We start from the raw sequence: 14,289 nt of genomic DNA, 5'->3' as shown, positions 1-14,289 counted from the left end.
GGAATCCCCCAAAACATTAAAATCTAAATCCATAAATGGTTTCTTTCTGTGTATGCAATGCAAAGCATGCAAGTACCGCAAAAAGCGGACCAAATATGAGGAAAGACCAAATGACCCACGACCCATTAGAGAGATTACAAAATTCCTGAATTGCAACTCGGAATTTGTAAATTACTGCCTGGAATGCCGTGCTCCAAAAGATACATCGGCAGCACAATTAACCCGGCCAAAAAACGTATCTTGGAGCACATGCGTGCCATCACAAACAGAGACAAAAACTATCCGGTGTCACGCCACTTTGAGACCGACCACAAAAGCAATAGGGATCTGTTGTCCTTTTACCTAATTGACCAACTGGGTAAAAAAGATCGAGGTGGAGACAGGGTAAGATAGTTAAGCGCCTTGGAATACAGGTATATAATTGACCTCCAAAGCATGCAGCATAGAGCAGTGGTTCCCAAACTTTTTTGACCCGTGGCTCCCTTGACCTAATCGGCAGTTGGCCGTGGCTCCCCACAATTTTTTTTTTTTTACCGGTGGACGGGATGCAAGCCCGACATCGGGAGTACTTCTAGTTGTCTTCCTTAAAGTAATTGAGACGCAATGAAGGTATTATAATGATATTAGTAACAAAATAAGAAGATAAGTTGTTTAATAAAAACTTGTTAAGTGAGAAACAATACAAGACTTTTTTGGACCACACAACAGTAGTTTGAAAAAGATATTTTATTATACAGAAGTTTTTAATGACTAGGAAAAACAACAGAGTCCGAATTTACCTTGCAAATCCTAGTGAGATGGATGCGCTTGTTTTCCCTTACATAGCTCTTGATATCTCAGAGTTATTTTTGAGATCGCAACACGCATTTCCTTTTCAAGGTTAATTTTTGCCCTATATTTGGACTTTATTACTGCAACTGCTGAGAAACCAGCTTCACAAAGGTATGAAGTAGCAAACGGGATCAAAACATGCAGGGCTCTCTTGCTTATCTTTGGGTATTCCTCCCCAGCTTGGCACCAGAACTCAAACAGTGACTGAGACTGGAACCTTGCTTTCAATGCTAAGTCACTTGCAACATCAATAAGCTGTTCTACTTCCTCATTGTTGAGATGCTGAGGTATCTCAGCATTGAAAGGGTTGCTCACCCATTTTATTGGCTCCACTTCATCCTCTGGAAAATATTTGTCAAGGTAAAAACGCAGTTGAGACAAATACAGAACAAAAACTGTCTGCAGTTCCTCCTTTAACACCATTTCATTCTCCTGCAGAAACTGGTCCAATGAAGGAAACCATTTATAGTCACCCTTGCTTACACAGCTTTTCCAAAGGATCACCTTGTTCTTAAAGCCTGAAACTTTGCCTGACAGTTGCAAGATGTTAGTGTTATTGCCTTGCAAGGACTTGTTCAGTTCATTCAGTTTTTCAAATAGATCAGAAAGAAAACCCATTTGTATTAGAAAGTCTGCATCAATAAATTTGTCAGCAAAACAATGTTCATCATCATGTAAATAGGAGTATATTTCATTCCTCAGCTCATACACTCTAAGCAGGGAATTACCAAGAGACAGCCACCTAGAGCTGCTGTAGAACAAGAGGCATGAGTGGTTGGCACCCATGTCCTCACACAGTTTAGCAAAAAATCGTGCTTTCATTGGTCTTGTTTTAATATGATTTACCACTTTGATTACTATTTTCAAAATACCATGCAGTTCTTCACTGAGGTTTCCTGCTGCCAGTGCTTCTCTGTGTATTATACAGTGTGTCCAAACAGCATTGGGCGCTTTAGATTGTATGCGAGCTTGAAGTCCTTGGTAGCATCCTGCCATTGAACGACCTCCATCTGTACAAACTCCAACACATCTCTCCCAGTCAATTTGATTATGTTGCATAAAATCATCCAAAACTACAAACAAGTCTTGACCTGTAGTTCCACCTTTGATTTCTTTACAGAACAACAAATCCTCAACAATTTGTTTTTCGTGAACAAACCGGACATAGCAAATAAAATGGGTGTCTTTGTGGTTGTCTGTTGCCTCATCCAACTGGAGTGCAAAGTCTTTTCCTCTTAGATTACAGATGAGCTGATCATTAATATCTTCAGCCATATCATTTATCCTCCGGCTGACAGTATTATTAGAAAGAGGCACTTTCAGCAGCTGTTTACCCGCATCTTCGCCGACCATGTTTGTTACCATTTTAACAGCAGCAGGCAAAATCAGCTCTTCTGCAATTGTGTGGGGTTTTTTACTCTGTGCAACTAGATAGGCCACTTGATATGAGGACAGGAGGGCATTACTATTCATTTTGGTTTGTTTAGAGAATATGGACTTTTGTAGTTTGGCTTCTGCAACTTTTCTTACAAAAAATTCCCTTGGCTTTCCAACCACATTTGGGTGAAGACTTTCAAGATGCCGCTTAAGTTTACTTGGAAGCATGGATTCCAGAGCCAAAACTTTTAAACAGATTGCACATTGAGGACGGTCCTCATTATTAACCTGAACACACGTGAAACCATAATCCAGATACCCGTCATCATACTTTCTGTACTTGGCCTTTCGTTTCCCGTCATGTTTGTCAGAAGAACCTCCAACTTCACTTTGCGCAGATGAACTTGAAATTAGAAATCTCTTCATTGTCAATCAGAAAGATGGAAATCAGTTCCACGTGTCTGAATTATTCAGATGGAGTGGTCTTTCTATCTGTAAAGTTCCTGGTCTTCTTTTCTTTTCCTTTGCTCAAGTATTTCCAGGTTTCTTCCAGGTCTCATCCAGTCTCCACGGTATAATAAGTCTGAAGTACAAAACATCCAGGTAAGACAAGTATATGAAGAAAAAAAGTGATCCTCTTTGTAATGATGGATCTATTATTGATGTTAATTTCCAATAGCAGCACGTGATGATGATGACCATTTGGATTAATTATTCTTATTGGTACCCCACACAGACAGAAAGAGCATTCAGTTTTGTAATGAAATCTAAGATGGCACATTTTTGCAAACAATGAAGAAAGCCAAATTGCAGCTAATGTGTACATCAGACTGATTTGTAACACCAAAGACCACACTTCAACAATTCCTGGGCCCAGCCAAGGACATATCACAGTAGTACAGAGTGCGCTATAGAACGGACATATAGTTTCTAATCCAAATCAGTCTAGAGATAACAGCACTACCTGCATCAACTTTGGTGAAAGACTACAGCAACTTTGAAAGTAGGTATACTGCATTTACCAGGATGCAATGGGATGAACTCTGCTGGGACGAAAGGCAAATGCTGCAAAGCACAAATAATCTCTGCAAAAGCTAAACAGGCAAAACCAATTTTGTCTACATGTGTTCGGGAGCCACCACCTCTTCCCAGGCCTTTAAAACTGACCTCAAAGTTCGCCTCCTTCAAAGACGCTTCCAAATGTAAATCACACCCTCTCTATTATCCTAAGGAAGACCTTCAAGTACAGAAAATTATTTTCTCCATGACTGTGGACGTGCCTTCCCAGTGTGTTCTTGTGTTTTGAGTGTCTGCCATTTATTGCAGTATTATCCTTCTACCTGTGTTTGGTACTCTTTTGTAACATGCATACGTCACTTTTCTCTTGTAACACTGTTTGCTACCGCTTACATTTTGTTTGCTTTAGATACTTGCACAAGTGCCACCATTGCCTACATAACGTTTGTTCTTGTGCTTGAGTGTCTGCCATTATTGCAGTATTATACCTCTACTTGTAGTTTGTACGTTTTTGTAACTTGCACACATGTCACTTTTCCCCCCTGTAATGTACCTTTTGCTACCTCTTGTATTTTGTTTGCTCATATTACTGCTTCATGTAACTTAACGTTTGCTTTTGTAATTTGGTCAGTTGTATTTTTCTCATGTATCCCAACAGTCAGCTCAGGTCTGCCTCTCTTAGGAAGGTTGAGATACCTACATTTTGAAAAGGCAGGTGAGGGGGCAGTCCTTTCTAGCTGTCGCTAACTATTCACATTGCAAGTCTTTCCTTCCATGCTGCCATTTGCAAGCAGTTGAAAACCTGGCTCTTCTGTGATGGATAGGTCTGGTGTCCTGTCTTGCAGTCATTCTTACTCTTTGCTAGCGCTTTGACGCACTTGGGTGTAACACGCTCTATAAATTCTCAAAATACAAATAAAAAATCTGTGCGGTGGCCTGCTTGGTGATACCTCCATCTCCTTTAACCTTACCGTGTCCACATAAAAGGCAAAACCTTGGGTTGCTAGCAGAAAAGCTGCAGGTGCCCCTACCGTTCCATTCTTAAATAAATACATTTCCCCAGTTCAGAGACCCACCCACCCATCAACTTTGAAGAGTTCAGTTGAGACATAAAAACATAATTGATTCAAGACTAGCCATCAATAAACAAGGTCATATTCAAAAGCAACATGATCGGTCGGCCCCTTAATTTATCTCCACGGTTCTGTATTTGTTCTAGTTTCAAGTTAACTAATTTTCATAGAGCTTGAGAGAAGCAGTCATCGCTCTGTACTCTGCTAGAGTGGCTCGGACGTGTCAGGAAACTTTCCAACTCAAATGGTTCGCATGCCCCGATTTTGAGTAATATGATACTGCCTGTGGCCCAAGTCCATATGCCTGTAATTACAGCCTATTCCCGTCATTTTAGGAGTTGGACTGTTGCATTTATTCTAACGGACATATTCGTTAAATATGTAACCATAACGCCACACATACAATAAAAAAAATCCCTCGTTGCATGAGCACGCCATAGAATCAAAACAACGCAGGTAAAAAGAAAAGAATTTAACACACAGCAAGCACAGGATGTACATTAAAATATAAACATATGTGACAAATTTACGGCTAAAGAACTTCCTGCCAGGGTCTGAGAAGAAGGGAACAATCAGACAGAGAGACGCTTACTTACCGAGTTGAAAAGGGTCCTACGGGGCGAGGGCACAACACGGGGGCCACCAGGAACGATTCCGTCCACGCTCCAAAGCAGAGGCAACACGGGGGGCACCAGCAAAGTTTCACCGACGCTCCAAAGCAGGGGCAACACGGGGGCCACCAGGAACGATTCCGTCGACGCTCCAAAGCAGGGGCAACACGGGGGGCACCAGCAATGATTCACCGACGCTCCAAAGCAGAGGCAACATGGGGGCCACAAGGAACGATTCGGCGACGCTCCAAAGCAGGGCGCAACACAGGGGGGCACCAGGAACGTTGCAGCAACGCTCCAAAGCAGGGCACAACACGGGGGGGTCACCAGCGGGTCACCAGCTTAAGTACAAACACGTACGTGCGTGCGTACATACACAGGAAGCGTATGGCGGCAGTGTGCTGGGCCAAACCATTATCAAGGCGCTATTTTAAACACCCCCCCCTCCCGGCCTGCAATCCGTATGTCCCACTTCCTGTCCTGTCCTGTGTGGCGTCGCGGCGCCCCTGGCTGCTAATCACGGCGCACCAGGGCGCCGCCGCGCACAGTTTGGGAACAGCTGGCCTAGAGGATTGAACAACAATGAGGAACTTTGGGTCCATTTGGAATGATCAGGTCCATTTCAAAAACTGGCACTATGAATATAACTGCTGTTCTGCAATTAGTAACTTCCTACCCAGCTAGACACACTAGGGGGTTAACCAGTTGGGAAGTCCAAGTTGAGTCTATACCACCGTACTCCTCTTTTATATCCACTTCCCTGTCTCTCCCAATCAATTATCTGGGATCAATGATTTATAAAATATATCATAGGCCCATATAGGGCAAAACAATAGAACAAGGGATTTAACAACAGTCGATTAAGCCCATACAGGGCTAGACAGAATAGAACGTGTACAAGTGTAGTGAGATATTTAATATCTAAGAATATCAGCACATCAATAGAAGATCTTTTGCACTTTGGCCCTCAAGCGAAATGAAATTTAGACAATGTTGGATAACAACCTTGTTGTTTTCCTTAAAAATGCACGAGCACTTTATTGTAACCATTTCCCCGGTGTTTAGAATGTTTTTAATGTGTATAGATGAAGTGAAAAATTGCACGTTATATGATGGCCGCCAATAAGACCATGGCGAGCTCTAGTCCTCTCTCTATGCATAAGGAGGGGAGGGGAGAAAATGGTGTATTGCACGCAATTATGGTTGACACTGACGAAGCCTAAACGGTGAAACGCGTTTGTTAAGGGAGGTCTACCAATAAATCTGTTTTGGTGAAACACAGACTTGGAGTGCCGTCTACTTTTTTACTCGAGGAACCTGGAGTGTGTGGCAGTTATATATATATATATATATATATATATATATATATATATATATATATATATATATATATATATATATATATATATATATATATATATATATATATATATATACAAAAAAAGGAACTCCCCAAGCCATCTCCAATCCAATTGATCGGCGAAGCAAACAAAGGAGAAGGACCACTGGATCTGGCATCAGATGTATTTAATGGCGCAGGTGAGCAGCAACAGCAATGACGCATTTCGGGCCCGTAGGCCCTTGATCACAAATTGGTTACATACTTTTTAGATTTTTATATGCTGTGCGATAGTGGCCACTCCCCCTGAATGACCAGGTCTACTTGATCACATGACCAAAAACATAGTAGAAAGACTTACGTTGTAACTACAGTGTGAAATACATGTCTCTTGCAAAATAAAGTGCATAAATGCTTATCAATGAGGCTAAATCCTTGACAATTCAATCCGATATGGAGCATGTGTAAAACCATGAGTAACAATAAAATAGACTGTTATTGCCAAAAATCATTGCTAAAGTCACATAATTTGCACAAGTCTTAAAATACCATACAACATCATAAATAGAAAAACGTGTGCACCCTATATCTAAATGAAGGAATGATGAAGAGAGGGAAATTTCATAATATTTACACAGAAATGTCGCTATTATGGTAGGCAACAGGGAACCTGACTACCTCCCGGGAAGATACAAATACTCAGATTAAGAGTTTCATATGAAAAACAATTGGAATTCGAAATGTAATGGGTAACAGGGAACCTGACTACCTGTGAGCTAACAGCTACGTAGAGCCCATGGACAAATTAGACAAGACAGATGCGGAAAGACCCAAAGGCGCTAGAGTAAAAAGAGTGCAGAGACTGGCAGCAAAAGGAAACAAATCAGAGGAAGGTGTACATATCCTCCGAATTGTTCAGACAGTTCGGCCATTTGCTGTCAATTTTTAAAATCATTGTAGTCTCCAACTGCCTTACTCTCTAATCCCTATTGCCACCCCTTCGAAGTTTGGGAATGGACCCCACTACGTAGTAAGACAGGCACGCTACGTCATTATTGTGTTTACTCTTGAAATGACGCACTACCGAGGAAGTGGGGTCACTGTGAAGGATGGCTCTAAGATGTTGCAAGATCCTGACATGCACCTGTAACTTAGTACTGCCTATATAATTAAGGCCACAGGTGCATGTCAGGACATACACAGCAAAATCTGTCTTACAGTTGAAGCTGCCTTCAATTGGAATGTCTCTCCTGCAAAAAGGTGTTTGGTAGTGCGATTTATTCCCACCGAATTTGCACGCCCGACAACTGGAACATTTATGAAACCCTGCTGCGGGTTTTAACCACGTATTTTTTTGTATTGTTTCCGGGCTGCTTTTATCCAACAATGACCCCATACTTTTTGCCCTACGGAAAGTAATTGACGGCTTTTCTGGTAACTGTAAATCCAGTATAGAGTCAGTTAATAGAATAGGCCAGTTTCTTTTAACAATGGATATGATCTTATTCTCCTCATTACTGAAAGCCGTAATCAATCTGGGGCATTCAATTGTTGCAGGCATTACATTACTTTCTGCCGCCACATCACTGACAGTAATCATAGGAAAAAGACTATCTCTAGGGCGTGTTTCTGCCTTCAATAGCGCTTAGTTTAAAATGGAATCAGAATAACCACGTGCCCTGAGCCTTATTCTCATTTCATGTATACATTTGTCAAAATCATCTGGCGTACTGCAGATCCGTTTTAAACGTAGGATCTCGCCATAAGGGATACTACTGATAGTATGCTTGGGATGGAGGCAGTTAGCAAGCAGAGTGGTATTCCCAGCCGTGGGCTTTTTATACAATGTAGTCTTGAGTCTGCCATTTTTTACATATAATTTCACGTCAAGAAATTCTATTTCTTGTTTGCTTAGTATGGATGTAAAATTGAGATTGAGGGAATTTTTGTTGATCTCTTCCACAAACAACAAAGCTTCCTCCTCATCTCCCTGTCACAAAATAAAAATGTTGTCAATATAGCGTAAATACTTGACAATTTTTTCACTGACCCAGGCATGATGTTGTGTGTTGAGGACCTGTTCCTCCCACCAGCCGATGTGTAAACACACGTAGTTGGGGGAGAAACAGGCCCCCATGGCCACACCCCGTAATTGTCTCCAAACATCCTTTCCATAAAGAAAGACATTACTGCTAAGACACCAATCCATGAGGCTTATGATTACTTTGTTGCGCTCATAGAACTCTACAGGACGTTTGTTCAAAAAATGTTAAATAGCATGAAGGCCACTGCTATGTGCAATACTCATGTAGAGCGACTCTACGTCAAGAGTAATCAAAAGCTTGTCATCATTCCATTCCAATGCCCCAACCTTCTGCAAGAAATCGCTAGTATCTTTTACAAAACTAGGTAACACTTTCACCATATCTTGCAAAAAGAAATCAATGTACTGTTCCACCTTTTCGCCCGCACTTCCTGTAGCCGAGATGATTGGCCTTCCCGGCGTGGGTCTAACACATTTATGCACTTTGGGGATTAGGTAAAACACAGAGAAGACAGGGAATTCATTGTGCATAAATTTAAATTCCTCTGCAGAAATCAAACCCTCTCTGCGCCACTTGTTCAATAGCTTGAGGAGAGACTCTTTTGCCTTGTCATATTCCTTATAAGAAGTTTTCTCATAGCAATTCTCATCCTGCAGCTGTCTGCAAGCCTCACTGATGTAGTCCTTCTTATGCCAGAGGACGACATTGCCACCCTTGTCCGATGTTTTAATTACTAGGTCGTTATTCTTACTTAATTTGTTCATTAAGGTGGAGTAGACAATTTGCTGTTGCCTATCCTTGTTTCTTGCACCATTGTTGGTAGATTTGTACAATTGTTTTATCTCACTGGTTACGCAGTCGTGAAATGTATCAATAGCATCTTTAATTGTCAGAGTAACAAAACTCGATTTACCTTTGAACGGAGAAAGTCCAGCTCCCTTTTGCAGTCTGTTGATTTTATTTAGTCTTGCCTGAGTGCTCAGATTAACGTCAGGACCACATGGCTGAGAGTCTGTCGCAGCTTTCAATTCATGTAAAGATAAAAAAGTGGAAACATCCCCTGTCGTAATACCATCGTCCTCCAGTGTAGCATCAAGAGGACGGACATCAGATTCCGCATTTGCCTTCAGTTTCTGTTGGAGAAGAATTTTTTGAGCTTAAGTTTTCTAATAAATTGAAAAACGTCTATTCGGGTAGCCGCATTGTTTGGGGCAGAAATTTAAGCCCAGCGATAACAACTGCTCCTCCGCCTTGGTCAATATGGTCTCTGATAGATTAATGACAGAGTTATCATTTATTTACGTCTCCTCTGCCATGTGCCTTGATTCTTCTTTTTTTGCTGTTGTTTTTTTGGCACGTCTGTTTCTTCTTTCTCGTCTTTTTGGGTTTCTACGATTCTTGTTGGATTTTTTAGTCGTGGTCTCAATGTTTCCAGTCTCTCTTTTACTCAAAATACAATTCCCCCTCAAAATTCAAAATAATTGCTGAATGTGTTGTCGAGTTTGAATCTTTACTAGATTCACTGGTGAGGGAGATGCTGTCTAGGGTAGAGGACTGTTCTTCAATATTCATGGTAGGTACTGACACTGTTGCAACATCGGTCAATGTGGTTCCTTTGCCATTATATTGTTGGCGTTTGGCTGCAGTAAATTTGCGTGAAAATGTAAAGATTTGACCTTGATCATAACCAGCCTGGTCCCGCGCAAATTTGTGCACTTTTCTAATCTTGATCTTATTTTCATGTTTCTTTACCCCTTCCGCCATAGACTCTTGTAATTTCTTGGAAACCTCAGTGACCCCTAATTTGTCAATTTCTGTATTTAGCCTGTCGATTTCCTTGAGAACCTCCACCTGATCAATGGCTGCAAATGTAATCAAAATATGCACCAAGTTCATGGAGGCTGCCAGGTTGCTCTGTCCCCATTCCTTTAACATCAAGGGATTAGGCTTTTCGAAACTTGGTGCCAGCATAATCCTCAAGCCTCTCGGCATTCTCCCCACCTCTGCGTACTTGGATAAAGAGTAATGTTCCCACCATTTAGTGACTTCGAGTCTTTTGTTCTTTTCCAATTGTTTATACAGCTCTTTAATGTTGGTATCCTCATGTGCTTCATTTCTGGTAGGGACACTTTTGGAACCGACCGTTCCAGCTGGTATATTGCCGAAAAGCTCCGCTGCCTCTACTTCACGCGCGCGCACAGCTTCTGCCGACATGCTGCTGTTAGCTGTTAGCCTCAGAACCAAAATTTGTAGTGCCGATTCTTCGTAGGCAACTAACTCTTCGTTCACGCCGATCACTATGACCTCCCCACCTCCGCAATGCCTCAGAACTCACGGCGTGACGGGTACTCCGGACACACCCCAAATCAATCGACCCAGGTGACGCACGTTTCCTCGTCCACGCGTAGACACAGTTTCTCGGCTACGTGAGGGGGCGTCTCTGCAGTTCCAAACCGGATTTAGCAATGAGGTGGTTTGTTGGAGAAAGCCAACTTTTGGAAAAGGAGTCCGTTATCGGAAGCAAACCAATATATATAATACGTTCAAGATGTAACATAAATGGAAGATGAAACATTGTCATCAAGTAGACTGCTTGAAAAGTGGATCAATCCAGATCAGAGGAAATTGAAGAACACTGCAGAATCCATCCCTTGCATTCTAAACAAGTCGACAGTGAGGCTATTGTACTCTTTCAAATGAAAGAAGCAAAAGGAGCTAGAATGGTAGAATAGGAACTGGTAGAATAGTTCAATGGCTCACTGGTTTCCACAACTATTTCCAGTAGAGCAGGTGCCGCCATGATGTCCGCCCCATACAGATACCAGCAGGGGTTCCTTGACTCCCTAATGAATGAGGAAAATACAAAGGGGGCACTTACTGGGATGTGGTTGCTTTCCAGATAGTTAATCGGTATATTTCAAAGTCGTCGTCTGTCCACCGCTGGTCATGGGGGTACGTGGAAAGACTCTTGTTCACTAAAGAGCGCGTTGATATACCAGAATGTAATTGGCTCTCAACCTGATGAGCACACTTGTTTTTTTCAATTTGTCTTTTCTAATTTTTCCTTGATCAAATGATGTAATTGATATGCTTTAAGTTTTGATTTCTCAAACTTTGTTACTCAATGACTGATACCTAGTATCTTATGACGTGCTAAAATAAAATATGCACTGCACTTATGGACTACTCATGATTTAAGTTGCACAATCTTGATATGTGATATTTGTTGACATTTGATGTCTATGAAAGCAATAGACCACCTTCATACATACCTGATTGACTGACCCAGGTCAGAGAGTTCTTAGGGTTTACCCCGTTATAACTCATTATGGTGTCTTTCATCTGCAAAAAAAGAAATCCTCCTCTTTGCAAAGTAACTCATTTTTTTTGGCGTAAAGAGTACCAAACAAGAGGTGCTCCTCATATCCACGTGCTGTTATGGATAAAGGATGCACCGAAATTTGGAACAGACAGTGATGAGGCTGTAATCTCTTTTACAGAACAGTATGTGGCATGCCCCATTCCAAACTATAGTAGTGTAAAAGGTCTGAGACAAGTTCTGCACTTTTAGACACATATATGTGGAAAGTAATGCCATCACAAATACAGATGCAGAGGAATATTTTACACAAAATGTTGATTTGGATTCCCATGACCTGCCATTTTCCAAGGAAGAGTGAGCAGCTTTTTGTCTGCAGTCAGACACCGACACGGAAATCAACGAAAACATATATAACCTGAGAAGAACAGAGGCCTCCAAGTATATTAATGACTATAACCCTGTGATTCTCAAAATGTGGAATGCAGATATGGATAGACCATTTGTTGCAGACAACTCCATTGCTTTTGCTTGTTATGTTACTTCAAACATTACAAAATCAATGAAGGCAGAGATGACGGAGACATGGGAGAAGATTTCTGCAGAAAAGACTCTAATCAAAAAATTGTACAGCTTCAGCTTTAAAATACTTTCCCATAGAGAGATGGGGTCCTACTAGTGCTGTTACTGGTCTGGTTGAGCTCAATCAATTTGTTCTCCAAGTCACGAGGATTGTTTGGGTAAGTGTAGGTCTAGCAAGTGCTTGAAATAGAGTGTTAAAATCTTTCCCAGAAATTTAGTACTTAGCAGAGTTCGACCAGGAAAGTACAGGCATTGTGAAATCAAGTATGTTGGATACATAATATCCAAGAAGGAGTCCACAGCTACAAAACATGTAGAACTTAAACACTACAGATACAAAAACAATCTAACTGAAAATATAGAAGAAAGGAAATATTCAATAGCTGGATGCGATGGTTGTTTGGTGAGACATGCAAAATGAACTCTAGTGAACCACAGAATACTTAGTTGCCAATTTCCAGACAGAAAATACTTTTTCTATTTGGTACTTCTACAACTCTTCAAGCCTTGGCATTCTGAATCTGAATTACTTGGAGACTATGACTTCTATGAATATTCCTTCAATGCTGTGAAAGACAGCATTCAGTGTTTAGTCTTCCCAAACAATTTGCAAAGGGTAAATAATGAGATTGAACAGGTAGAAGTGATTGCTGCTGACAGAAGCTAAGGAGAGTTCCCAAAGCAGGAACAGTTCTGTACCACTGAGCCAAATTCCTTTTGGACAACCTTTTTAAAAAAAGGAAGCTGCAATAGCCATGAATGAGGTAGAAACAGCAATTGAACAAGCGAGACAGGGAACTGTGGATTTTGAACAGTTACTTGGACATCCGAACAATGAACAGAAAGTAATGTATATAGAGGTAAGAGAAAAAAAAGAGCACAGATTCCTCAATGAGAAAGAAATATTGCAAATGTTCATCATTTAAACCAATACTAATATACATCAGTAGTCATGCTGGCACTGGCAAATGCTTTTTAATTATTCACCGCTTTCCCACAGAGGACAACAGAATCAAATTTATTATAAGCAATAGCAGTACTCACTGGATTAGCTGCACACAAAATTAAGCAAATTACTCTGCATTGACTACTTATGCTACCTGTTGAACATGACAAGAAACTGGAGTACCACAAATGATCTGGTGAAGCTTGTCGCAAGTCAAGTCAAGTCAAGTCATAAAATTTGTATAGCGCACTACATACCCAGAGGGTTTCAAGGGGCTTAGGAAGGGGAGGAGGATTATTTGTCAAATATCCACGTTTTAAGCTGCTTTCTGAATGCTAGGTGGTTCTGGGTGAGGCGAAGGTAAGCGGGGAGTGAGTTCCATGTTTTAGCAGCCAGGTATGAAAAGGATCTGCCTCCCATGGTGGTCTTGTTGATGCGAGGTACAGTGGCGAGGGCTTGGCTGGAAGAACGTAGTTGGCGGGAGGGGGTGTAGAAGGACAGTCGAGAGTTGAGGCAATCTGGGCCGATGTCGTAGAGTGATTTGTGTGCGTGGGTAAGCAGTCGGAAAGTGATCCTCTTATTGACGGGTAGCCAATGGAGGTCTTTAAGGTGACCAGAGATGTGTTCGTTGCGTGGGATGTCTAGTATGAGCCTGGCTGATGCGTTTTGGATTCGTTGAAGTTTCTTCTGGAGTTTAGCGGTGGTACCTGCGTAGAGGGTGTTTCCGTAGTCCAGTCGGCTCGTGACCAGAGCGTGGGTGACTGTTTTCCTTGTTTCGGAGGGGATCCAGCGAAATGTTTTTCTGAGCATGCGAAGAATGTTGAAGCAGGAAGAGGATACGGCGTTGACTTGTCTGTTCATTGAGAGTGAAGAATCCAGGATGACGCCAAGGTTCCGTGCGTGGTCTGTCGGGATGGGTGCTTTTCCGAGGGCTTCCGGCCACCAGGAGTCGTCCCAAGCAGAGGGGGATGTACCTAAGATGAGGACTTCTGTTTTGTCTGAGTTCAGTTTCAGACGGCTTTGTTTCATCCATTCGGCAACTTCTTTCATTCCTTCGTGTAGGTTAGTTTTGGCGGTGTTGGGGTCTTTGGTGAGTGATAGGATCAGTTGGGTGTCATCCGCGTAGGAGATGATGTTGAGGTTGTGTTG

The 14,289-nt window shown here is 41.7% G+C and overlaps 1 protein-coding gene across 1 annotated transcript; it reads right to left on the bottom strand.

The window, feature by feature from the left end:
* Positions 1-789: 789 nt before the first annotated feature.
* Positions 790-2,634, bottom strand: LOC147724001 (zinc finger BED domain-containing protein 5-like). The gene has a single exon (XM_086917974.1). It carries the CDS (start codon positions 2,632-2,634, stop codon positions 790-792), a length of 1,845 nt encoding a protein of 614 aa, XP_086774100.1.
* Between the last annotated feature and the right edge of the window lie 11,655 nt (positions 2,635-14,289).

Source organism: Lissotriton vulgaris, chromosome 4_1, assembly GCF_964263255.1.
Source record: "Lissotriton vulgaris chromosome 4_1, aLisVul1.2, whole genome shotgun sequence".
In the NCBI taxonomy this organism is placed as follows: Eukaryota; Metazoa; Chordata; class Amphibia; order Caudata; family Salamandridae; genus Lissotriton; species Lissotriton vulgaris.
This window is presented reverse-complemented; position numbering and strand designations above follow the sequence as displayed.